General features: G+C 47.9%; 2 protein-coding genes across 2 annotated transcripts in view; one reads left to right on the top strand and one right to left on the bottom strand.

The window, feature by feature from the left end:
- Nucleotides 1–12,843: 12,843 nt before the first annotated feature.
- Nucleotides 12,844–17,936, bottom strand: LOC121835782 (the record flags this gene model as incomplete). Its single annotated transcript, XM_042290277.1, is given in 3 exon segments — nt 12,844–13,137; nt 13,139–16,073; nt 16,177–17,936. Coding segments are annotated over 3 exon segments (4,989 nt in total), but the record flags the coding sequence as incomplete, so codon positions are not given.
- Nucleotides 17,937–18,084: 148 nt separating this feature from the next.
- The window catches only part of LOC115315581 (carbonic anhydrase 15-like), an 83,185-nt gene continuing 77,324 nt past the window's right edge, over nt 18,085–23,945 (top strand). The window contains exon 1 of the mRNA XM_042290276.1: nt 18,085–18,106. Coding sequence (XP_042146210.1) covers nt 18,085–18,106 — 22 coding nt within the window. The remainder of the gene's footprint in view (nt 18,107–23,945) is intronic.

The following is a 23,945-nucleotide window of genomic DNA, read 5'->3' as shown; positions in this document are numbered from 1 at the left end:
TTTTTTTTTTTTTGGAGATGGTCGCTGGTTTTTGCCCACCCTGACAGAGCCCCGAACAATTATGATGCGAGGGCTGCAGAGGCTATCTGGCCATTCCATTTCTTAATCAGCGAACAAATGGGAACAGAAGAGAATGAAAACTTCGTAATACCTCCTGTCTTTTAATAAATGGCATAATATGCTACTATTGCTAGTTGCACTATTTTACGCGAAGAAAATTGTCATATTGCGGTTCAATCTCCGTGTTTCCCGTTCTCTTTGCTGATACGCAAGATATTTGTCGGCTGTCAAGTTTTCAGTTACATTTGTTGACAGAAACTAAATGCACGTTTGGCCACGAAGAAATTTTTTCAAAGGCTGAAGATAGATGAAATATACCATAAATCGCTTCACTTTTTTTGGAAGTTTGTTTTTACTCTTCTTGGTAGCTTCAACGAGGCGGCCGTCACTCTAGAAAACACCTGTAGTACGAACCTATATATTATGCCCCAGAAATGGTCAGACTATGTCCCTCTGACTGCAATATCTTTGACTTGTAATTACTCATGATTATTACTTTGTACAAAAAACAGAAAAACAACACAATAGTGATATAATCACTCTTCAGTGTGCCGTTGTTAGAACGACCAATTTTCAACTCTCTGGGTAGAGCTCAAAGTTCAGATAAAAATACCCATATTTTTTCCTTCTGCTCTGATATTCAAGTTCCGTTCACTCGAGATAAATATACCGTATACGGTGTTGTAGCGTATGTGGCCGCACGCGGAAGTATCTGAATGTAAAAGAACTTGTTGTTAGGCTAGTTGGTGTTGACTATCTGAGTGTGTTTTAGAGCTGCATAAAAAAAATTAAAAAGAAAAGAAAAAAAAAAAAGAAGAAAAGCGAGCCAGCCCGAACCCTTCCGAGCTCATGTCCAGGCTGCCTAAATAATCCCTGATGTTTGGGATTGAAGCAGAGAACCTTGAAGGGTTACAGAGATTTTGTCGGGGGGCCGGTAAGCCCATTAGCACTCGTGCGAGAAGGCCGTAAAAAAGGGAGGAGGAAAATAGAGGAGGAAAGGGAAGGAGGAAAAAAAGAAAAGAGGGGGAATTTCTGCCACGCTGAAGAAAATTTTGAGCGCCCGCCTTTAAATACTGAGCGCACTGGCTAACCACTTAAATGAGGGGTTAGCCCCTGGCACAGTGTGCATGTGCAGTCGCTGGGCCGAACAAAAGGTTTTTTGGTTCGCATTTTTTTTTTTTTTTAAGTAAAGTTATTATAGCTTTCCGAAATTGGTTCGGTCTGATATTACTGGTTGATGTTTCACTTCGAGCTCAAACCTGGGAATCTCGCAGATGGAAAAGCTTTAGAGCTTTATCTTAACTATTCCGACAGTGCACTATATTTCATTTCTGCATAACTTTGAAAATGGTAAGAGCTGCATCCCACGTGAGGCAATAAGAGCAACAGAGCAAGGTATGTGACAGCCCTCCGCAAGATCATTGCAACCTCGGACAGCATGCTGTCGCATGCCTCGCTCTGACAGTCATTGGCTGTCCGGGCCATTGATTTAACTGTTTAGCAAAGTTATGTTGAACGGATTGGGATGAGTCTAATCACTCAATTTTCTTTTTGCAAAGACACCGGTAACAAAAACTTTTCAGACTTGGAGTATTGCCATTTTGTTCTTAGCCCGAGACTGAGGCAGGAAAACTTTCCTCTTTTCCTGCCTCAGTCTCGGGCTAAGAACAAAATGGTTAACATCCACCAGCTCGCCTGCGCACTCACTACATTATCATTGGAGTATTGCGTTATTTGAGGGAGGAGGACTCAAACAACATCTGTATCTTTCAGAAATAAGATCAGACAGACTTCTGGCAAGTTCAAAATATTTATCCAGTGGGGCTTGCTCACCTTTAAGTGGATTATGAGTTGGAGGACCTGTTCGCAGTGTTGTTTGGTCGCGAGTAAGAGGACTCGTTCAGTTCATTTTCACATTGGCTTCTTATGTTGGGGTTTTCAAATCTAACGAGCACACTGATGCTCGTTGTGTAAACAGATGTTTTCGAGAATGAAGCACACATAGTAACACATGCTTTTGGAAATGACAATGACGAATAAAGAGCTCTACGCCTCGGCGTGACTTTTAATCAGTACATTAAATTTGCATGCTTGCATCTTGGCCAGCAATATTGAAATATAAAATGTGTATTGAGAAGGGGCTCAAGTGTTCTGTAGGCTAAGTTTCAGAAATCAGCGCAGCGCTAAAGCATTTAGGCTTAAATCGCCTTTTCTTCATAATTGCAGATACTTTTAAGTGTGTGTCAGCATACCCCCCCCCCACACACACAAACACACACACACACACACACACACACACGTTTCCCGTCTGGCCCAACCCTACATTCACTTCGCGTCTCCTCGGCCAGCTGCTTTAAGGGGTTGCTGAGTCCTGGTCTAGACTGCTTAGCTTATATTGACAGTGGCAAATGCCTTTCCAGGACCCAAACTCACCCTTCGAGGTCTCGGCTGCTTTCTTGGCTGCACAGCGTCGAGCAGAGAGTGCGCAGCCACCAAGACCAACCCCTGCGGATGTGGAGGAAGTGACCGAGCCCCCTGATGCACCCCGACATGTGCTTCGGCCTGCTGGTGTTCGGCCAGCAAAGCGAAAGAGGTCCGTGGTTGGTAGAAACACATCAGTGTAGCAGGTCTTGAGAGCAGCCGCTGCTAACCTGAGGTTTTCAGACTGCCCTCCAGATCCTCATCTGGCTGAGGCACTGTGCTATTCAGAGATTCGTGTGGTACAGCGCGACATGCATCTTCATTGATCACAGCTGTATTGTGCCTGAGTGTTTGCCTTAAAATGCATGCGCTCATGTTCCCTGACAATGTCTAGGCACTTCAGTTGCAGCCGTTTCTTGGTAGCAGCACGGGTTTAGTCAGCTTGGGTTACTCTTGACAAGTAACCGAGCAAGAGAACTGAGCACTCTGTCGACTGCTCAGTTCCGTATTGTGTGTCTAATGCTTGCTTTTCTTTGTTTATTTTTGTGTGTATTTTGCAGCATTTTAGTGTGCAAGTTGCTGCCAAGGTGCTGGGTAGACCGGGAAGCCAATGGACGCAGACTACTGCTGAACCGCCTGCTGGCGAGAGACGTGCGGCAGATGGCTGACGTCTTCCTCATCAACCCGCATGTAAGTTGTGCATTTTATCCTAAATTCTGTAGAATTGGGTAGGGTCCACTCGTCTTTTTGTGGTGTCTGCAGTCTAAATAGATATTATTCTTTTTATGAAGTGTCATGTCTTCTGGTACATTGATGGGCCTATTTATAAGGATTGACTTCCACACAAGAAAGTAGATGCAAGTATGTGCAAGAGTGTGAGCTCCTCTTACAGGAAGCATTCCAAATGCCAGAAATTCCGAATTATCGCAATGCTGAAATTATTCTACGTCAGGCGTACCCCAACTGGGGTACGCTCGATATAGGAATGCAGAGACGAAAAGTCAAAGTGCCAAAACGCGGGGAGCCGTTGTCTCGATTTATAACATAACATATTTGCGAACGATAAAAAGAAAATCTGGAACAGTGCCACAGATTACTCCTAATCAGGGCACGGCCAACACGGCGGCGTGATTTTCCAAACTGGTAGTTGTCCTCCCACCATCGCAGGAGGTAGCAAGCTTCTTGGCGGGAAGAGTGGTTTCAAGGACGCATAGGCATCTCATACTTCTTTGGTGGGCAAGAACGAAAGGGCAGCAAGCTGCGTCACCTTGATGGCGAAGCCATCTACATAACTTTTGTAAAGCACTACCAGTTCTAGGTGCTGCACTCCTTCATACTGATTGGCACAAGTGGAACAGGAACTGTGCACATCTGACAACGGGAGCAACGACCGAATACAGTTTGATTGCTGCCATTTCATAATCTGTACTCATGGTTTGCAGATTTAGTGCAAGTCCAAGATCTGCAGCGAAGTTCAGTACTTCGAAGAGCGCCTCGAACGCCATCTGGGTTCGTCGAGTCACGAGGCAGTAAACAAATGGGAACACATGGTCATAAAGATTACCGTGAAATGTTTTAACTCTCTGAGGAGCAGCAACAGAGTCTTAAATATTCCATCCATGAGCCACATCGGAGTGTCACTCAATTTCCTCAAGATTTTGTTGGTGAAAAAAAATTGACAAGAGTTGAGCTCCGCTCGCGCTAGTCGCCCCGCAGAAACTCCCAACCATCTAAAGTTGTTCTTAACTCGCCCTCGATCATGAGCACATAAACAGTGTACGGCTTGTGTGGGCAGTCCGCTTTCCTGTTCGTATGCAATCACGCATACATACCAAGCTTGCGATGTAAAAGAAATGTGGCAATAGTCAGTATTGTTCGCTTCTAAATGGTAGCCTCTTACCGGAGAGGAGCGATGTCTCCTATTGCACTGCCGACCTATTGGTATACCCAAAATGCTATATCATTATGGCAAGTCCTAATGGGATACGTACCCTATTGAAAATTCTCATTTGTATGAGAAATTTCTGTGTCCAATAAACACATATGAATCATACAAGATATATAAAAACATATAAAAACGTATAGGAACCATATAAGAACTATATAAGATATATGAGAACATACAAGCACCATATAAGAAACTAGTGGGAAGTTTCTTATAAGTTTCTTATGGGGTTCTTATATATCTTATATAATTCTTATATAGTTCTCATATAATTCTTATGTGGTTCTTATATTTTCTTATATATCTTGTATGATTCATATGTGTTTATTGGACACAGGAAATTTCTCATACAAATGATTTTTTACTAGGGTAGTGGAGATAGTTTGTCAAAGAAGCCATCTAGTCGCCTCCTTTATGGCACTAACATGCATATGGTAAAACAGTAACACCGGAGGATGCATACGGCAGTTTTCCTATTGCAGCTTTCGGCGCCATAGTTGTAGAGGTGCCGTGAAGGCAGTGTTCGAAAGCAGCAAACTTTTTGTTTCGAACCCAGGCAGAGTTAATAAATTACAAACTTTGTAAATTCGAACCTCAGCAAGCTTTAAAAAAATTTATACCATTTAAGCTTGAAATTTGGGAGCTTCACTGCATCCCCACATGGGAGTGCTCTTTATGTTCTGCGAGTGGCCAATTGCTGGTCCGTAATTTTTGGGGCACCCCAGGTGTTTAGGATACTAGTAGGGAATTAGCTGTTGTATGTTTGTTCTGTTTCAGATAGAAATTATACATACTTGATTGAAAAGGGTATTTACACCTTGCCAACTTTGCACATTTCTAATGGGATAATTGTTCACGTTGTTTCATGCAGCCCGTCTTCCTGAATCGAGAAAAGGCCCCAAAGAGAAAATGCTTTGCAGCAGATGGGTATCACGTCCACCATATCCTTGGGGTCTGCAAGATGAGCAAGCTCATCAAGCTCCAGGTCAGGAAGAAGCTCGGAGCACACTGGATTGGTGTCAGAGACTGCCTGGAGCTACCACAGATCCACTCGTGCAGCCACTGCAGGACAAGATACCACAAGTTGTGGTTGTGCCTGAACTTCACCCGCCACCAATAACCATGGTAAGCTGTGTCAAACTGCATTTAGCTAAAACAAACCACAGGGTCTCTTGTGTTATCCCCAAGACGACTTGAAGGCGAAAGCCCAAGCGCCGATCCATTAAAGACAGACACATGACTTACGGATGCGGCGTTACCCCAACTGTACACCAAGTAAACAATCTAATCTCGGAGACTGCATAAACATTGTGGCTCCCTTAAATCCGAAATACACTATGGGCAATTTTTATTAAGGCGATAACCTTATATGGTCTCATCGTTCGGTCCTTGAGAAAAAACACGTCGGTAATACGAAAGGTACCAAAACGTTTACGCGACATCTGCAAATATTAATATTCCCCGAAAAAGACTTTTAGCCCACGTTCCTCGGCTAGCGTCGAACCAGCAACCTTTCGTTCAGTAGTTCATCGCAGTACCCCTCCGCCCGTGGCGCTACGTAAACGTTTTGGTACCTTTTATATCGTCGACGTTTTTTTGTTTTTTTTTGTTTTTTTTTTTTTGTTTTTCTCAAGAAATGAACGATGAGACATAAGATTTTCACCTTAATAAAGATTGCACATAGTGTATTTTGGATTTCAGAGAGCCACAAAGTTTATGCAGTCTTTGAGATTAGATTGTTTACTTGGTGTACACCATGCTAGGCCACCTGTGGTTTCTATTGTATGCTTGTCTAAACAAATTATTTGATGCAGTAATGAAACCGTAGTCAGCATCATGAATTCATTGAATGCATTAGTAATGACAAAGTTTGCCTACTGGTTAAAGAAGGATTACGTGTTTTCAGACAAATTCGAGAAAAAGATCCAAAAATTACTAGCCGGTAAAGATCCGTCAGATAGTATTTCTTCAGTGAACTCAAATTGTGAATTAAGCTTATACATGGCCAAAAAATAAATCCGCTGGGTGACTTTTTTTTCCGCAAGACTACTCAATACAGGCTCTGACTTTCCAAGAAAAGATCTCGCTTCCCTTTTAAAATATTGACCTGTTCAAAAAAAGGGGAATTATTTTGCTAATTTCCGCTAAAGACAAATCATGAATCTTATTCTGGAACAGTTAAAAAGCTAAGTAAGCCAAGACCTGAATTTTCCAGAAACTACTAAATTCTGAAAACATGGAACCCTACTTATAAAGGAACACATTTGCTTTCGAGTGACATCCCACACCCTCTCTTTTTTTCCTGCAGCCAGCAAGCCATCGACTGCCCGCCAACGACGCATTTCTTGCGGTGACGGACCTGCCCGATAGAGTGACTGGGGAAGGTTTGTAACAATATTAGCATAAAGGATGTGATACACAGACTGCTGGACAGTACACGGTAGCCCCGTTGCTGTACGTTGTTCTGCAAGCCTTGTGTCGCAAGTCCTTTATGATATTAATGTTATTTATCATTCATTGTCGACCACTCTGACACCACTGGCAAAACCTTCTCAAACGCCCTTTTTAAAGGCCAACCATATCCGTTTTTGAGATGCCCACACGTGGAAGCTACATCCCGTGTCTCGGAAATTTTATAGTTGAAATCATTAAAGAAGAGTGTCCAAATTACCTGGTATATGCCAAGATCTACATAACATCGCTTTTACTGTGCACCCCCTTGGCAGAACAACCTGCATAATGGTGGAGCAACAGAAATTATAACATCTTTTATGTGGGGATGCTACAAACTTTTTAGGAGCCTTTAAGTTAAGACACAGAAGTTAGAGAAGTACAGAGTTTAACATTTATTACGTTGAAAGCGCCATGTTTCAGCCCAATTGGCATGCCATCTTTCCAGTTAACTGCATATAGCATCCTCAGAACCAATAAAACTGTGTATGGAGCGTATGGTCCTTACAGTACACGGAGAGATATATCTACATGCTCTGTCAAATACCCTTTAGCTAACACTTGCAAAGCCGGAGCGGCTAATATTTAGCTAATACTTCCAAAGGCAGTCAGGTTTGTAAGTATGTTCCATGTGAACCCCGAGTGAGGTGCACATACTTTCTGCAGCAACACCAGTGTGGGTTCCGGATCCCACCCCGACACAGTTGGAGGAGGTCCATGTTGTGCTAACTATTCTGTCCCCACCTTTCCTACTAACAGGCGTTTGCTTGAAGTGCATGTTCCGATTGTCAGCCATTCAACCTGCTTTCACTGCATGATAACTTTTGTGCACGCACTGTATCCAGCATCTGTTGCTTGCTGCCCAAGATGTTCTCTTTTCACTGCCTAACACCAGCTGGCCGGGGCACTGTGCTTCTTGGTTTGGCTCGTTGCTGAAAGCGTTAGGGGTGTGGAGGAAGGGACCCGAGACGTGTCCTGTTCGGATGGCCGTTTATGGAACACTAATTTGCGGGTGCCCAAGCCCCGCGTGCACGCTAATCGTCCGCGCGCTCTTCCTCTTCCTTTATTTCTCAACATCCTGCCGAGCCGGCGCTGGTGTCGATGCTGCCTCAAGAAGGAAGAGCCGCTGGACAGGCCTGTTGATCTCTCGCCCGGACGTTTTCGTCTGGACCTCGTCACTCAAGAAGTCGTCCTGCCCAGACATGTACCACGGACTTTCCCGGTCGTCGTGGACGTCTGCCATCCCAGCTTCGGGTGCACATTTTCTTTCGCTTGGTGGTGTTTTTCCATTTCACCTTCCACCACTTTGGAGGAGATGGGTATTCGGTGCTTGGAAGGGGATCTGCTTGCGAGTCCTCGGACGGTAGCTCTTTCCTCTTTAGCATTTTCGTCCTTTTCTGCTCAGCTTGGACCGTGGCAATCGACTTTGCGTTCGGATTGTACGCGGACTCCGGAAATGCTGCGCCCTTTCTGCCTTTCGGAATTGAAGGACCGTCCGTTACTCCAGCTCGAAAAGCTTTGCCGACCTCCCCTTGTGCGCCTTTCAAAGTCCTTTCTGACCGACAACTGCCGTCGCCTACGAGCCGACGCCTACAAAAGTTCGACGTTGACGATTGTTCGACGCACGCCGAATCCGGCCTCTCCGACCATCCCTCAGTCGCTCCTCTGCACTTTAGACCTGGCAGCATTACTTTTTGTTTCTCTGCTTTCTATCCTTCTAGAGCTGTGAACGCTTTGTCGAACGGTCTGCTTGCCTGTTGATAGTAGTCCCACAACTCTTGACATATCATGTTGTTCTCGGCTTGTAAACGCATTCGTGGTGTCGGCCGTTTCAGACGGATCGCTCCCTTGCGAGACTTTGCAGTGCTCGAATTTTACGGGTCTTTCTGAGCACACGATATCCGCTGGCCCCGACATTCCTTTCGCCGGGGAGATCTGGTGTTCCTTGTCTGTGCGCCCCGCGGCAGCTGGCCGGATTTTCAGCTTGTTGTGGACCAGTCTTGACTGCTGAACCGTGCCTAAAAGGTGTCGGTGTCGGTGGAAGGTGTCGAGCAAGGGTTCGCTCCTCCTGGGCAGCCACAGCTTGCGGTGAAACCCGTTTTTTTGAGGTCGAACGATCTACCCGTCTATCGCAGGCATCCCCCGTGGCTATAAAGCTATGTGTGCCGCTCTCTCCGAGGACAATGCTATCGCACAAAAACATTGGTTCCGAGAGTAGCATCGTAGTTCTCCCTTTCTCGCCTGCAGCGACGGGACTTTTCAATTGGTTCACCAGTTCTTCGAAGACGTCGTCCTGTGTGGCAGCCGACAGTTTCGTGGCTGTGCAGACTTGCGAGTAGATCTTTTTGTGGCCAACACTACTGCACAGGGACATTGGTTCCGAAATTAGCACCGTCCTAATCTGTCTGTTGTGTTTCTTGAGGTGATTGCAATTTGGTTCTAGGCCTGCGGTACTTATCATGAAAGGCACTTCGTACCGCAAATCACGCTTTTTTATGCTTCTTTCAAATGGTTGGAGTGCTGGGTGATCAATTGGATGAGTGTCGACTAAATCGGTGACACCCATGGCATCTCGGCGCCACATATGTGAAGGATCAAAATCCTCGTTCCCGTCGTTGGAGAATTCACATGACAGAGAAGGGGTGGTGATTGTGCTTTGTGGGTTGCTAGAATGACAGGTATACGTTCCTTGTATCATCCAGCCAAAGACGGTTTCAACTGCCGTTAGTGTCTCGCTGAGGCGTTTAATTTTGCCTGCGGCAATCTTCAAATAGGCGTCAGTTCCGATGAGGACACCTATTTCATTTGGGCATGGCACACCTCCCGGTGCTATATCGGCGGTCAGCATGTTTTCAGAGTGGAGTCGAACTTGCAGCTCTTCGTTGTCCGGTTGACTGATGACAGTGCAGATTTCTGGCACCTCCAATGCTTCCAAGTGGATTCGTGTGCCGGTGGTTCGACCACATAGTTCGGTGGTAACTCGTCGACAGTGATAGCGTGAAGGTCATCGAGCGTTACCAAACGTGAATATGGTGAGCTCTTCGTGTCCAAGAGCTGTGCAGTTCAATTTTATTGAGACGTCGCGACGCACGAAAGTTCTTTGACTGCCGCTGTCCAGCAATATTCGAACAGGGACTCTTTCATGGAGCGAAGAAGCCCACACTTGGCACGTTTGAAGCAGAACTGACGGTCCTTGCTTTGCCGTGTTCGTTGGAGCACTAACAACTGCCGTAGAGTTTGGAGGAGAGTCTTCTCCAGATTGGCCGATGCCCTGCGCAGCTTGAGGGGGTCGGGAAACGTCGCATAGAATGGTCAGGTGGTGCCCTCCGTAAGCGTTACAGGTTAGGCTCCTTGCTGTGCGGCAGGCACGGGCGATGTGGTTCCGTTTGGCACACTTAAAGCAGCAGCGTGCCTGTGTGAGCCTTAATCGTTTTTCCTGGGTCGATAGTGTATCCTGGCAGCTCTGAACGTCGTGTTCGGCGGAGCCACAGAGCGGACACGATAGAACTTGGTGGTGAACTGATTCGTTGGTCAGTGTCAGTGCAGATGGATTGTACGATAAGGACTGAGTTTGTAAGTTCGGCTGATGTGGTGGGCCTTCGGATGCCCGCGTAGGTTGTTCCATGCACCCTTCCTCTCGTATCTCGATCTGGATTTGAAGAAACGTCATGATAAGCTTGACTTGATCGTCTGGGCGCCATTCGAGCGCGTTGGGGCTGTCTGTTGTCGCACTTTTTTTATTTTCTGTCGGTACATGAGTGCTAGATCTTCGGGAAGAGCTCTCATCAGTACACGATGAAGAACCACAGCGTAGTTGTTGGGCGGAACATTCAAGCCTTCTAGAGATGTTGTGTGGAAACGAATGGCGTCGAACAGCTGACGTAGTTGCGTGACGTTTTTTGAACTGCTTATTTTCGGAAGATTCAGTAGCTGGTTAATGTGTTCGTCGATCAAGATATCACGTCTTCCAAATCTGTCATGAAGTGTACGAACTGCAAGGTCATAATTCTGCTCGGAGGGACGAATGCCTTCGACAGCCCGCTTTGCGTTGTGAGTGAGGTATGTCATGAGGTATTTAAATTTCTCGATGGGAGGGAGATCGGGATTTCTGTGAATCGTGACATCAAAATGGTCCCAAAATCCCGGCCAATCACTGATGTTTCCGGCAAAGGTAGGTACCTGGAGTTTGGGAAGGGCGACCCTTGGATGACTGCCCTGAGTGGGTGCTGTAGGGATGCTTCCGGTGGGAGAAAGGCTGCTCAAGGTTTCAGTTGTGGGAGACTGGCCGCTGTGCTGCAAGGTGTCGGTTGGGGTGCTTGCAACACGCGTGGCGATGATCGTGGGTCAGTTTAGTTTGTCCAGGGCGCAACGAAGGCGCGTGATGCCGTGGCTAATCCCCGTGCGGTAGTTCTCTGCTCCCTCGATTTCGTTCTCCAAGTCGTCGTCGGTTGTCGATGTAAGAATATCCCGGTCCAGGTCATCTAGGCTTGTCTGCTTCTGGATGAGATAGTCGAGCGGGAGCCGCAAATCAAGCTCTGTTGTGTTCGGGTTGTGGATAAGATCGTCCAGCTGGGATATCGTCCTGGTGACGGCGGAGCGGACAACGCCGCGGGTCCTGTGTAGGCGGTCCATGTCCTCTCGAGGGGTTTCGGCACCAAATTCTATGTGGAGGAAGGGACCCGAGACGTGTCCTGTTCGGATGGCCGTTTATGGAACACTAACTTGCGGGTGCCCAAGCCCCGCGTGCACCCTGATCGTCCGCGCGCTCTTCCTCTTCCTTTATTTCTCAACAAGGGGTGTTCCTCGCTCAAAGCTATCTGGCATGCTTGCTTTTCTAACCGCATGTCTTGGTTGTGTGTCTGAGGGTGCTTGCAGGTAAGTTAGGTATGATGTTTGTTTTGCACGTATGCGAAGACATTCCGAGCTTCCTTGTGAGCGTTGTGTCGATAGTTTCAGATCAGTTTTTTTCTTTGTGCTAGTGACCTATGACAAAGCTTGGCTTCTGAATAAAGATCCTTAAAATTTGCGATTTAGGTGGAATATGGAAGAACGCTTTACCGTTGCAGACCGCATAGCCTTTTCTCCTGCAGAGGTAGTGTTGTCGGCACTCGTAGTCTCCTTGGTCAGCAATGGAGCAACGAGAGACAGGAGATGCTCAAACAATATAAAAACACAACCGGCTACATGCACTATTGAACAGATGGAACTCAGGAAAGCATCTATACACACATGAACTGTTGACGTACAACACTAGAAAAAAAAGTGCTAAACAAAAAAAAGACCGATTCTTACACATCGTTACATGCACTGAAAAGGCTTGCACCCGCACAAATACTATAAAGGACTATTTGCAATAGCTCGATACTTGAAGAATTTCTCAAAGCGACCCGTTCCATCGGGCAAAAGCTTCTGGGACCAATTCACGAGAATTCAGTCGTTTGCATTAGATGTGACAAAAGTAGTGATTCCTGACTGATTATTCACCTGTACAAAGCATGCCAGAAAACAAAAAAAATTGGGTTGTGTGGTATGTTTATACAGCCTAGAACTTGGTCTGCCTCACAGGGGCGACGAGTCTCCCAGCTGTAGATGAGCAATTTAGCCAGTGCAGTACAACCTGCTAGCCTGGGGTCTTTAACGTGCACCACGCAGTAGTGATACACGACCGCACGCCGGTAGGAGGAATAAACTTTATTATAACTTGAGCAGACGAAAGCTTGTGGGTCGTCCCCAGGTGGGTGGCTGCCTCAGTCCAGGATGCCATGGTCCCGCGCTGCCAGTCTGGCCCTGTTCACCAGTCGGGACTGGTCCTCAGGTTTTAAGCTGGTCAGCTGGTCCTCCCACTGCTCCGCGGTTGGTCGGGAAATGGGGGGTATGGAGGTGTTGTGCATGCACTCCCATACCATATGGTAGAGAGTGTTAGGCACTCGACAGTTTTTACAGGCGTAGTCATATTGAGTTGGGTACATTGCGTGAAATAATGTGCCGTGCGGGAAAGTGTTAGTTTGTAGCTGTCTAAGTGTCACGGCGTCCTCTCTGGATATTGTAGGGTGTGGGGGAGGGTAGGTTCTCCTCCCTAGTCTGTAATGCGCTAGAATGTCGGTGTATCTTTTTGGAACGCCCTCGTCTGTATCCGCTGGAGCACGGTCGCCCAGCGAGGTAGCCCGGAGAGAGTGTTCTCGGGCAGCGGCATGCGCCGCTAGATTACCCGCTAGGGTTTCATGTCCTGGGGTCCAGACTATGACTATTTCGGGGGGATCTTTGATTTTTTTTTAACGTTTCGAGGGCCAATCGTGATATTCGGCCTAGTTGGTAATTTCTGCAGGCGGCTTGTGAGTCTGTTATTATCGTGAGGAGTTCCTTGCCTGTCGTCGCCGCAAGAGCGATTGCTGTCTCCTCTGCTGAGTCCGTGTCTGGGGTCCTCACGGAGGCCGCCGCGATTTCTTCTCCCTTGTTGTTTACCACGCTAATCGCGTGTGCTTTCTTTCCCTTGTATTTCGCTGCGTCTGTGTACCGCACGCGGTCATCGTCTCTCTCGTAGGTCTTTCTCAGTGCTCTCACTCTTGCCATTCGTCGTTCTTTGTTGTGTTCTGGATGCATGTTGCGAGGAATGGATGCAACTGTGATATTGTCTCTTAGTTGTAATGGAATCCTTTGCTTACTTCTTGACTCGTCTTCGATTCCGTAGCCCAGTCTTCTTAAGGTGTCCCTGCCTGTACTGGTGAGCTTAAGTCTTTCAACCTGGCTCACCTTGTGTGCTTCTGCCAGCTCTTCCCATGTGTTATGTATACCCAATCGGAGTAGTTTCTCTGTGGAGGTTGTTGGGGAAAGCCCCAAGGCCAGTTTGTATGTCTTGCGAATGAGTGTGTTAATCTTCTCGCGCTCGCTGTTTTTGAGCCCCAGATACGGGGTCCCGTACGTTATTCTGCTGATGACGAGTGCTTGAATGATTCTCAAAGTGTCTTGCTCCTTGAGGCCGTGGTTTCTGTTTGTTACCCGTTTTACTAGGTGCGTAACTTGTGTGACTGTTTCTTGGAGTTTTTGCACTGTGGCGATCCCTGCACCATCCTTCTGAAATACTACTCCCAGGACACGGAGCACGTCGACTTGTGGGATGTTATCTTCATGTAGAGTTAGTACGGGGTCTGGTGTTTCCGGTGGAGGACGACCTCTCGCCCTCTTTTTTAGCACCAAAAGTTGCGATTTATCCGGAGCGCACGAGAGACCACAATCTTTCAAATATCTCTCGGTCCTGTTCACCGCTTCTTGCAGAGCGTCTTGCTGCATTCCTGCCGACCCCGACGTCGTCCATATGGTAAGGTCGTCCGCGTAGATTGCATGGCTGAGACCTTTAATGTCTTTTAGAAGAAGCGGTAGACCCCTCATTGCAATATTGAAAAGCAACGGCGAGATCACCGATCCCTGAGGGGTTCCCTTTTGTGGAGCCTTGATCTGTTCGGTCCTTAGGTTTCCCAGGCCTATGGTCGCTGTCCGGTCTGTGAGAAAGTCACGGACGAAATTGTAAGTCTTTTGGCCGCAGTTTGTCCTTTGTAAGCTGTCTAGCACCGCACTGTGGGAGATGTTGTCAAACGCCCCTTTGACGTCCAATGCTAGAATTGCGCTCTTGTGCTGCGTGCTGAGGTTGTCTATTACATCCTCTTTGAGTTGAAGAAGGATGTCTTGGGTCGATAGGAGAGGTCTGAATCCAAACATCGTGTTAGGGAGGAATTCGTTCTCCTCGAGATACGGGGATAATCTGTTGTGTACCATGTGCTCGAATAGCTTTCCCACACACGATGTGAGGGATATTGGTCTCAGGTTCTGCACAGTGATCGGTTTGCCCGGTTTTGGGATCATTGTCACATCCGCGTGTTTCCAGCATGCCGGTATCTTCCCGGTCTCCCAGCTCTCATTCATGTGCTTAAGGAGACACTCCGTGGCTCTGTCGTCCAGGTTACGGAGCGTCTTGTTGTTAACTCTGTCCCTTCCTGGGGTCGTGTTTCTCGTCAAGTTCCTGAGCGCCGCCACTATCTCTGCCCTGCTGAAGGGTTGATCCAACTCTGGGTTGGATTTTCCCTCGTAGTCCAGGTGAGTGATCGTCGTCGTCTGTTGTTGTTGGTTGCCAATGTATTTTTCAGTGATGGCTTCGAGCACGTCTTCCTCTGAACCCTGATAGTTGTGGATGAGGCGTTGAATATGTTGGCACGTGACCTTCTTTGACTCGGTCTTTGCCAGCAGCGACCTAAGTATTGCCCATGTTTTGCGATTGCTCAGGGTACCCTGTAGCCGGTCGCATAGCTGATTCCAGTTTTGTATTCCGAGTTTCTCTGCGTACTCCTCAGCTTCCCTGGTCAACAGGGCAATGCGGACCTTGAGCTTGCGGTTTCTCTTTTGTTTCTTCCATCTTTTTAGGAGGCCCTGTCGGGCCTCCCAGATGTGGAGTAAGTGCGGGTCAACTTCGGGGTTGTCCGAAGTGAGTTGTATCGTCTTTGTGTGCTTGGTTACCTCTTCCATCACTTGCCTGGTCCATTCTTCAATATCGTCCATGTCCGCTGGGTGTTCCACCTTTCGGAACGCGGTCCAGTCCGTGATCTTCGCTTGTCCCGTTCTCAATGGAGTCTTGTTGTGTCGGAGTTCGGTTTGAATTATATAGTGATCGCTTCCTAGGGTTTCTTCCAGCCTTGTCCATTCGATTTGCCGTATGCCCTTCGAGAAAGTTAAGTCGGGGCTTGTGTCCCTGGAGATGCTGTTTCCAATCCTGGTTGGACACTGAGGGTCGTTCCACAGCGTCAGTTGGTGGTGCTGAGCCGCGTTGTGCACATCCGTGCCCTTCTTGTTGGTTTTGTGGTATCCCCACGCTACATGCGGTGCGTTGAAGTCCCCAACTACGAGTATCTTCTGCCCTTTGGTAACTTTCTTTACCTCCCTCAGGAACTTGTCCAAGTCCCTTAGGTTGTCCGAGGGCGGGCTGTAAACATTCAGGATAAATAGACTCTGTAATGTCTTCTTTTGTGGTATCATCTCTATCAAAGTGTGCTCAATTCTGTGGCCGATTTGGTGTTGTTGTGTTGTGTGGTGTTTCTTGGTGAGGATGGCTGTCCGGTTTTTTCCTTCGGCTATGTGTGTCTCGTAGCCCCGTATCTTTATGGTGTCTGTTTCTGTTTCTTGTAGCGCGATGATATCCGGTTGATGAAGGCTGATAAATTGTAGTAGATTTTGTCTTTTCCGGTTAATCGATCGGCAATTCCACTGCCAGATTTTGAGGATTTGGGCCGCGTCTTTCTTTCCCGTCTCTTTACTCTCCATTGTGGGTTCTGATCGTTTCTTCTGTCAGCGCATCCCCTCCTGGCGACGTTTTCGGCTTCTTTCGGGCTTGTTCCCTTTCCTTCTCAAGGTCGGAAATACGTTGGTTGAGCTCATCACCCATCTTGCCCATCTGGGCATTGAGGGTCTCCCCCATTCGATCAATCTTGGCGTTGAGGGTCGTACTCATTTGGATGATGGTTGGATTAACGTTTTCAAAGACCTTATTCACGGTTTCCATCATTTTGCTCATTTTATGTTCAACTGCTTTTGTCATCTGGCTCATTGTCTGATCAATCTTCTGATCGATCCTCTCATCTAATTTTTTTATGTGATATTCCATTTTTTGTTCGAGGTCCTCCGGCAGAGGTGTCGGAGCTCGCGGCGGTATTTGCGGCAGTTGTTGCTGCTGTTTCTGCATCTGCTCTATAAACTGTTGCAGTTTCTGCTCTAGGGCCTGTTCCCTAGCCTTCGCTTTTTTTTCGTTGTTTTCTAAGCGCCAGATAAGCTCCGCGTTCTGTTTCTTAAGTGTGTCTATGGTCTGCTCGAAATGTGCGTTACTTGAATCCTGCTGCGTGACCGGCAGTGGGGGAAATGGGTCTGGAGCATTGGGAGAGTGGGACCCCAGCTGGGGCCAGCTCACCACTCTGTCCTGCGGCAATGACGTCCGTTGCTGCTGCTCGAAAGGGCGGTCGTTTGCACCTCCCGTCCAAGCGGCTTGTTTACTTTGCGATTTGCTTCTTTCCCTTACGTGTAACGGTGGGGGACTTGGTTTGAGTCGTTTCTGGCATTCCTTGCTTGCCGTTTCGTGGGGTTGGTAGCACAGCTTGCACTTAGGCTGACACTCGTGATTGTCTTGAGGATTTTCCGCTCCGCATCGGTTGCACCTGTTTGTGTCCGGGTTGGGACAGACGTCCTGTCTGTGGCCGACATTCCCGCAGGCTCTGCAGTACTGCACGGATCTGCGGTGGGGCCGGCATCGGGTGAACACGCTACCCGCTTTCACGTAGAATGGCACGTGCGGTCCCTCAAACGTGAGTAGCGCCGAGCTGGATTTTCCGAGCATTCTTGCGTGCAGAATGCTGTAGCCGTTGACTGAGATAAGTTCTTTAAGTTCCTCTTCTGTTGTTCCTGCTTCTATTCCGTGCACCACTCCTCGTACGGTGCCCGGGAGCGGTTTTAGGTAAGGCATGAGTTCGTACAAGGCCGCGCCTAGCTGTATCTGGGTGATCATGCTCAGCTTCATGGCGTAGTCCTCGTCCGCAGTACTTGCGATGATCAAGTTCTGAGCCCATTGCGTCTGGATCGTCACATTCGAGTAGAAGTCTTTGAATGGAAAACCGCCTGCTGTGGCGATGCCTTGCGTGAGGCTTTTATCAGACCACGAAGAAAGCTTGAGGCCCGTTCTTGGTCTGTATACTACCTTGTATTCATCCTCTGGTAATGGTGGCAACATGCGTTTCCTTGGTGGCGTGTTGTTGCCTCCGCGGGTTCTTCCGTCCCCGCGTCGCTGTTGCTGCAGTTGGTTGTTGGTCGGTTGCATCTTTGGGTTGGTCAGCCCACTCGTATCTTCTTTTAGATTCTGGGCGCTGTTCGCCTTGCTGCTTCCTTTTATGCGGTTCTCATCCGCTGTTTTCTGGCTTTTTCTTTCTTTGAGAACTTCGTACCACGGGCCAGGCTGGCTCAGCGTCCTGCCGCTGTTTTCATCGAACTCCATGTGCGTGCCGCTCGTTCTGGTACTCGCGCTGTTCTCCATGTCTATCTCGTTGTTCATTCCCTGCTTTGTTACTTGCGTATGTATCATGCTTGCGGGGCCCGAAGGCCCGCGCGCAAAGCGGGTTTCGGCGTTGGGTCTCGCTTATTTCTTTCTCTCGGCGGGTGCCCCGTGTTCGAGTATAGCCAAGATGGCGACCGCTTGTATTCCTGGTGAGGCTTAGCTCTCCGCATACGAGGTAGATCTTTCCAAGGTGGAAATTTGGCCGAAAAATTCACTCACTTGTGCAGCTGTGGTATCCCTCGGTGCCGCTTTTCTTGGTGAATTGAATGACACTGAAGATTATAAGGATATTTTGGTACTTTCGCGTTAACTGCCTAAAAAGGGCAGGAGCCCATGTGGAGCAATTCTGCTTCGCTCGGCCCCCTGGTGTCTTTTCACGCCGGTACGATGCTCACCCAGATCGAAACGGGCAGGGGTGGGGATTGAACCCAGGATCCCTGGGTTCTGCAGCGCGAGCTTTCGCTCCACGTGCTCCGAGCTGGTGTGCGCTAGCCCACTCAAAGCATGCCAGACAGCTAGCGTAGCGAGTATACCTGCGGTTTTCACATGCAAGCAGCCTTTAAACCCACCTGATAGTACCTATAGTGGTACACACCGCTAAAGGCAAAGACAGCTCTTGTTCTTGTCTCGCACGCGATCGCGAGAGCGGGGGCTGGGGGAAGCAAAATACCTTCATGTAGTCAGCAAAGCGTTTAGACGTTAGTATTGCAAGACTAAATCTAGTGACTTTGCCGTCTCGCGAAAGTACAGTACCTTATTTCACTGAGATGGCACACGCGTCACGTTTATATTTATGCGGTGTTACGTATGATGAAAAATATACTAAACATACCAAATGAAAGCTAGCATAACTTACCTGGTTCTTGACATACAGAAGGACTCGAAGCAGACACGGGTGTCGGGGTCCTGGCGCATTAGTCGCACAGTGGTGGCGTACTCGCCGAGCGTCTTTCTATACCTCAACAGCGTGCGGATGGCCCTTCGCTTCTTTTTTGATACTCAAGTACTGCTCACACGCAGCCGCGAAAGCAGTCAGCCGAGTCATGTTTACGGTTCTTGCATTGCTGACGTACTACCTTACCACACAAAGGTTCATTAGCTCAGCAATCCCAGCTTCGTACATGGGATCCACACGAAACGCCATCACGAAAGCAAAGGAATGAAGACGGCGCCGACGGCGCAACCAGCGCAGCGATCCCACAGATTAATTTACAATGGACACTCGCTCGGGACCAAAGCTGCATTTCGATTGGTCGTCACTTCACCGCCAGAGTGCGCTCGTTCTGCGTGCGCGCGTGCGCGCTCGCCGGAAGCTGCACCCTCCAAACATAAGCGCACGCGGTTCTGACTCAAAAAGCGCGCCGGAAAGAGCAAAATCGTCACAAAATACGTCACATGCGGGGCGCGCACGACGTACTGCCGCAAAAAGACGCGTTGGTTTGGATCGTGCTTTACCTTCCAGCCTAACCTTTTGCTGCCATATTTGACATTTTCCGGGAATTTTCACAGCTGCTGTTGCGAGCTTGTCACTGTTTAGAACTTCGGTGCTCTCGCTCCGGATTCTTGATTGTTTTTGTTCGCCTTACCTGCCTACTCGTTCTCCGTGATAACTTTAGCAATCTGTTGCGATGTCCAGTAGTGCGTAGCTCTCGCGTTCTGTGCAATTTGGGGCCCTGAGCCTCGACGGTCCCTTCCTCTCGAAATGTGTAATGGAAACAACTGCTAAGGTCAAAATATTTTGTTATCACCAGTCAGTAAACAAACAATCACAGGTCTAAATATACTTCGTGTCTATTCAAGGCTTTGACACCTCTTTTTGAAAGATAGGAATTAGAACGATTGAATTAGGTGATGCTTCACTCGCTACTGTAGCTACTCACTGAAGAAACAGCGAAAAACAGCCGCCGGCATCGACTGCCGACGGAGAACGTTTATTTACATCAAGTAATTCCTTTTCACCCTTTTTATTCGTTCCTCTTGGCGTACCCTACCTTTGCCCTGCTGTCATTCATTACTCAAGCGAAGCCAGCGTTTAGCTATAGGCGCACTCTAGCAAATAATATGGACCATATATATTTTCAAGATACCAATATACTACCAAAAATATTTGAAACTTAGAGTAATTGAGATAAGGCACACGTATGTAAATCTGGCGAGGAACACTAAACAAAGCAGGTTCCAGGTTGAAAGAAGGGAAAAGATGAAGGAGCTAGATAATGAAATGTTATTTTTGCAGGAGTTCAGAAGCAGGCCTTATACTTAGTCGCGCATCTATCAGCAGTGCCAAGCGCAAGCGTGTGGCATTGGATAGTGCCTTCTATGCGCGCGTTCTTGTTCAAACAAGTTTTTCTGCTACGCTATGAACCACGCATTTGTACCGTTGTATGCACTGTAGACATTTGTAAAATTGATCATACATGGGAAAGGTTTAATGGTAAGAAAGAAGTAGTCGTATTTAATGGTATTCAAGTCGTACTTATTGGTAAGAAAAGAGTAGTAAATATTGCCAGCAACAACTAAAGGGCATAAGGTCATTCAACAATGCATGGAGGAATTTGGAACGGGAGGTTGACGGGTCTGGTTTAATACCGCGCAAAGCACCTTGAGAACCCTTTAGCCACTAAGCTTCGCTTTCGATTTGCCGACCTCACTTCACGACATCCCGTCACAACCGAATGCAGTGCCTGCATTTTCGAATATGTAACTTTCCTTAAATGTATATTACTATAAGTGCTGCCTATCAAAATTAATAAAATGTCGGGGCACGTTTTCTTGGACTCCCGACGTGTCAGAGTTTGTGCGCAGGTAAACATGTGAGTACGAAAGCACATGGAAGAAGTATAATACTTGGCCGTTCATTCTGTTCCATCGTATCCTCAATGTCCTTGGCTTTTTATATGATCCGTGAGCTTGGAGGGTCCCGCTGCGGAGTGTTAGCCGGGTCGCCAGAAAGGTATGGGAAGCAGCCGGATATACTCCAACTCCTCGCTTAGCATAGGCAGGTCCTTACGGCCGTTGAAGGTCCGTGTTTTAATGGGAGCTCTCGCGAAGCTGAATGAGTGCCACGCGAGCGAGAGCTTACTTTATTTTCATGCAGTGCTAAGAGGCACTATTTCGACAACGGGGCTATCCAAACCGAAACGATGCCACTCCTCTCCAAGGACAAATAGGTCTCATAATGCAACGGGTGCAGTGTTGCGCGCAGGGATTTTTCGAAGTAGCCTATTGTCCCCGTGCAACTGTCAAACCCAAACTTCACAAGGAAAGGTCATAACCACACGCGGCTCTGTGGAGCGTGTCACTCTTTCAGACGCTGCAATCCGATTGTTTGGACACTGAACAGATTTTTTTGGAACTCGCTCAGTGGCAGGTTTCGCACAGGCTGCGTCTGAGGCCATGACTGGGATGCGCCCGTTATGGACAAGTATGATGTTTCTCGTTTTTCAATCCATGCAGCTGGGTAAGTTCACGTTTATTGAATAATAGTATAGTTTGACCGCCTTTATTATAAAGTGTAATGTATAGTCCTATCCGCTGTTGACGACTGTCAACAAACATGCGTAGGGAGGGGTTCGTCTGAAAGAAAAGGATACATTTTTTAGCCTTTGTGTTATGATCTTTCTGCCTTTTTGGCAGTTAGCGTAAAGGCCCGCTCACACACTTGCAATCTAGTAGGACCTATTCAGACAAAACCGGCTTTTAAGCCTCTTGCGACGGTGTAGGACCGGAGGCGCTGCTACGGAGCAGATCCTAAGCCGTCGCAAGAGGCTTAAGAACTGGTCTTGTCTCAGCCGGTCCTACTCGGTTGCAAGTGTGTGAACGGGCCTTTAACTTCTTTAACTACAGCTAGAAGAAATACTTCAGGCATTTTGAAAATTTTTGCAATGTCGTGTTTCACAATTCCGGAAAGGATAAAAAAGGTGGGTCAATAGTTTTAAACATTGTGGGGATTGTGATCCCTCAACATTCTGTCGCGTCAGCGTTTTGGCGCGCCGTGGCGGCCGCGCCGACATAGCGAGAGGTGGCGCTGCTTACCACTGTGAGTGGCTTCCTCCTCTCGCCCTTGGGGCGATTTCCGTAACGAACCCCCGCACAAAGGAGATCGACGTGTCGCTCCTTGATTGGCCACTTCGCCCCCGCCGCTGGACAGCAGTATCTCCGCTCTCTCCTTCCTGGGATTCGGCGGCGGCGACAACGGGGAACCGTCCGGTGCACCGGTGAGCGTTTACCCCGTCCTTAGTATCTTTGTGAACGACCGTTCGGCCGTGGGCGATCTCCACACCGACGGCGTTCACCAGCTTATAGCTGCTGTGTTCTTGTTATTTGTTTCATTGTAAATAAACAGTTTATCACCGTTACCAACGTGACTGGTGTCTGTTTGCGCTCAACGAGCAGCATGCCACGCGAGTACGAACCCGCTTCGCGGTAGAGCGTCTCGCCGCGAACGTGGTACTCCCAAAGGCAGTGGCCCTAAGGAGAACCACAACATTTAGTATGTCAAAACAGGTTATTTTAAGATTATAATGCTAAAATACGTGGATTCGTGTCTTTTTTTTTTTTTTTTTTTCTTGTTGGGATAAAAAAGTAACTAGTGGAGGGAATATGAAGGCACTCTCACGACTGACTGTTCTGTGCTCTGGAAGGGGGGGAGCCAGCGACTGTGCTGTACTGGGTTGCCATTTCCAGCCTCGCGAAGACACGTTCCGGCCGCTGTACCGTATCTAGTGTTGTAAGCGTTACAACGAAAAAAAAATTAAAGAAATAAGCTATTTGCTACTTGCAAATATAATGAAGGCGTTACAGACCTACGTTACGTCAAAATGAAAAGAACGTGTTACCGTTACCTATAAAAGGTAACGGTAAGATGTGCGCAGCTTTCATTTTTATGAATAAGACACGCGTATGTGACTAAAAGCGCGTTACGACGGTCGATCCACGCGCGTTGCCTTCGCTTCGACGCGCGCCCCCTATGCCCTTCCTTTGTGACGTCACGAGAAGATCGCCACGGCCTTTTTCTCTAGGAGGTGCTGCGTCACGTCGGCCGTGCCTCGCGAGGAAAGGCCAGCCCAGGTGCCCCGCCAATAATAGGGCGTCGCAGGGAGAATGTCAACTTGGTTTTAAAAGAGCACAAAAGACGAGGACAGAGTAAGAAACCAAGATGAATAACTACCAACTAGCCCAACTTTCCACTCTACTGGAGAATGTCAATGTCGTCTGCTTCAAAAGAGTGGGGGAGCGAAAGCTCGCGCTGCAGAACCCAGGGATCCTGGGTTCGAGCCCCACCCCTGCCCGTTTCGATCTGGATGAGCATCGTACCGGCGTGCGGTCGTGTGTCACTTGGTGCACGTTAAAGACCCCAGGCTAGCGGTTGCACTGCACTGGCTAACTTGCTCATCTACACAGTGTGACCCGTCGCAGCTGTAATGGCTGACCAACTACACGTTGTATAAATATCCCCATAACCAAATTTGCTTTTTTTTTTTGCTTCAAAAGAGTAATTTTCAAACATTCCTCGAGCTATGCGAAATCTGTCTTTGGCAGTATCCAGTTGCTACGCGTAATGTTGGACTGTTTTAATAACTTCACGAATCACTGGTGGCAGACGTCAGCGGCATCCACGACGGCTATGAGAATGAACCACGTCGCGCCTCTGTCCTCCCATACGTGACTGCACCATTCGACTCGCATTGCGCGACTGTGCTCCAGCTATCGTGATCGTTTCTTCCCGTATTGATGGCGAAAAATGCGACCTTTTTTTCCTAAAGCGGGAAAGGTTGCGTGGGGAAACGAGAGGCAAGCTTTGAAGATATCTGGAATGAGCGTAAAAATTCTTACACCTTGTGGGATTTCACTAACTACCAACACAGGTACCGATAGAGTAACCAAAGGGTTGTCTCAACAGCGGCGATATCTCAAAGGAGACGTCAAACCTAGTAGTCCGCGGTCCCCACATCTCCGCGGTAATGCAGACGACGTTTAGGGCTACAT

Source organism: Ixodes scapularis, unplaced genomic scaffold (genome assembly GCF_016920785.2).
Source record: "Ixodes scapularis isolate PalLabHiFi unplaced genomic scaffold, ASM1692078v2 PGA_scaffold1__304_contigs__length_218370807, whole genome shotgun sequence".
Lineage (NCBI taxonomy): Eukaryota > Metazoa > Arthropoda > Arachnida > Ixodida > Ixodidae > Ixodes > Ixodes scapularis.
The sequence above is the reverse complement of the archived record's forward strand: the minus strand, read 5'-3'. Positions and strand labels throughout refer to the sequence as shown.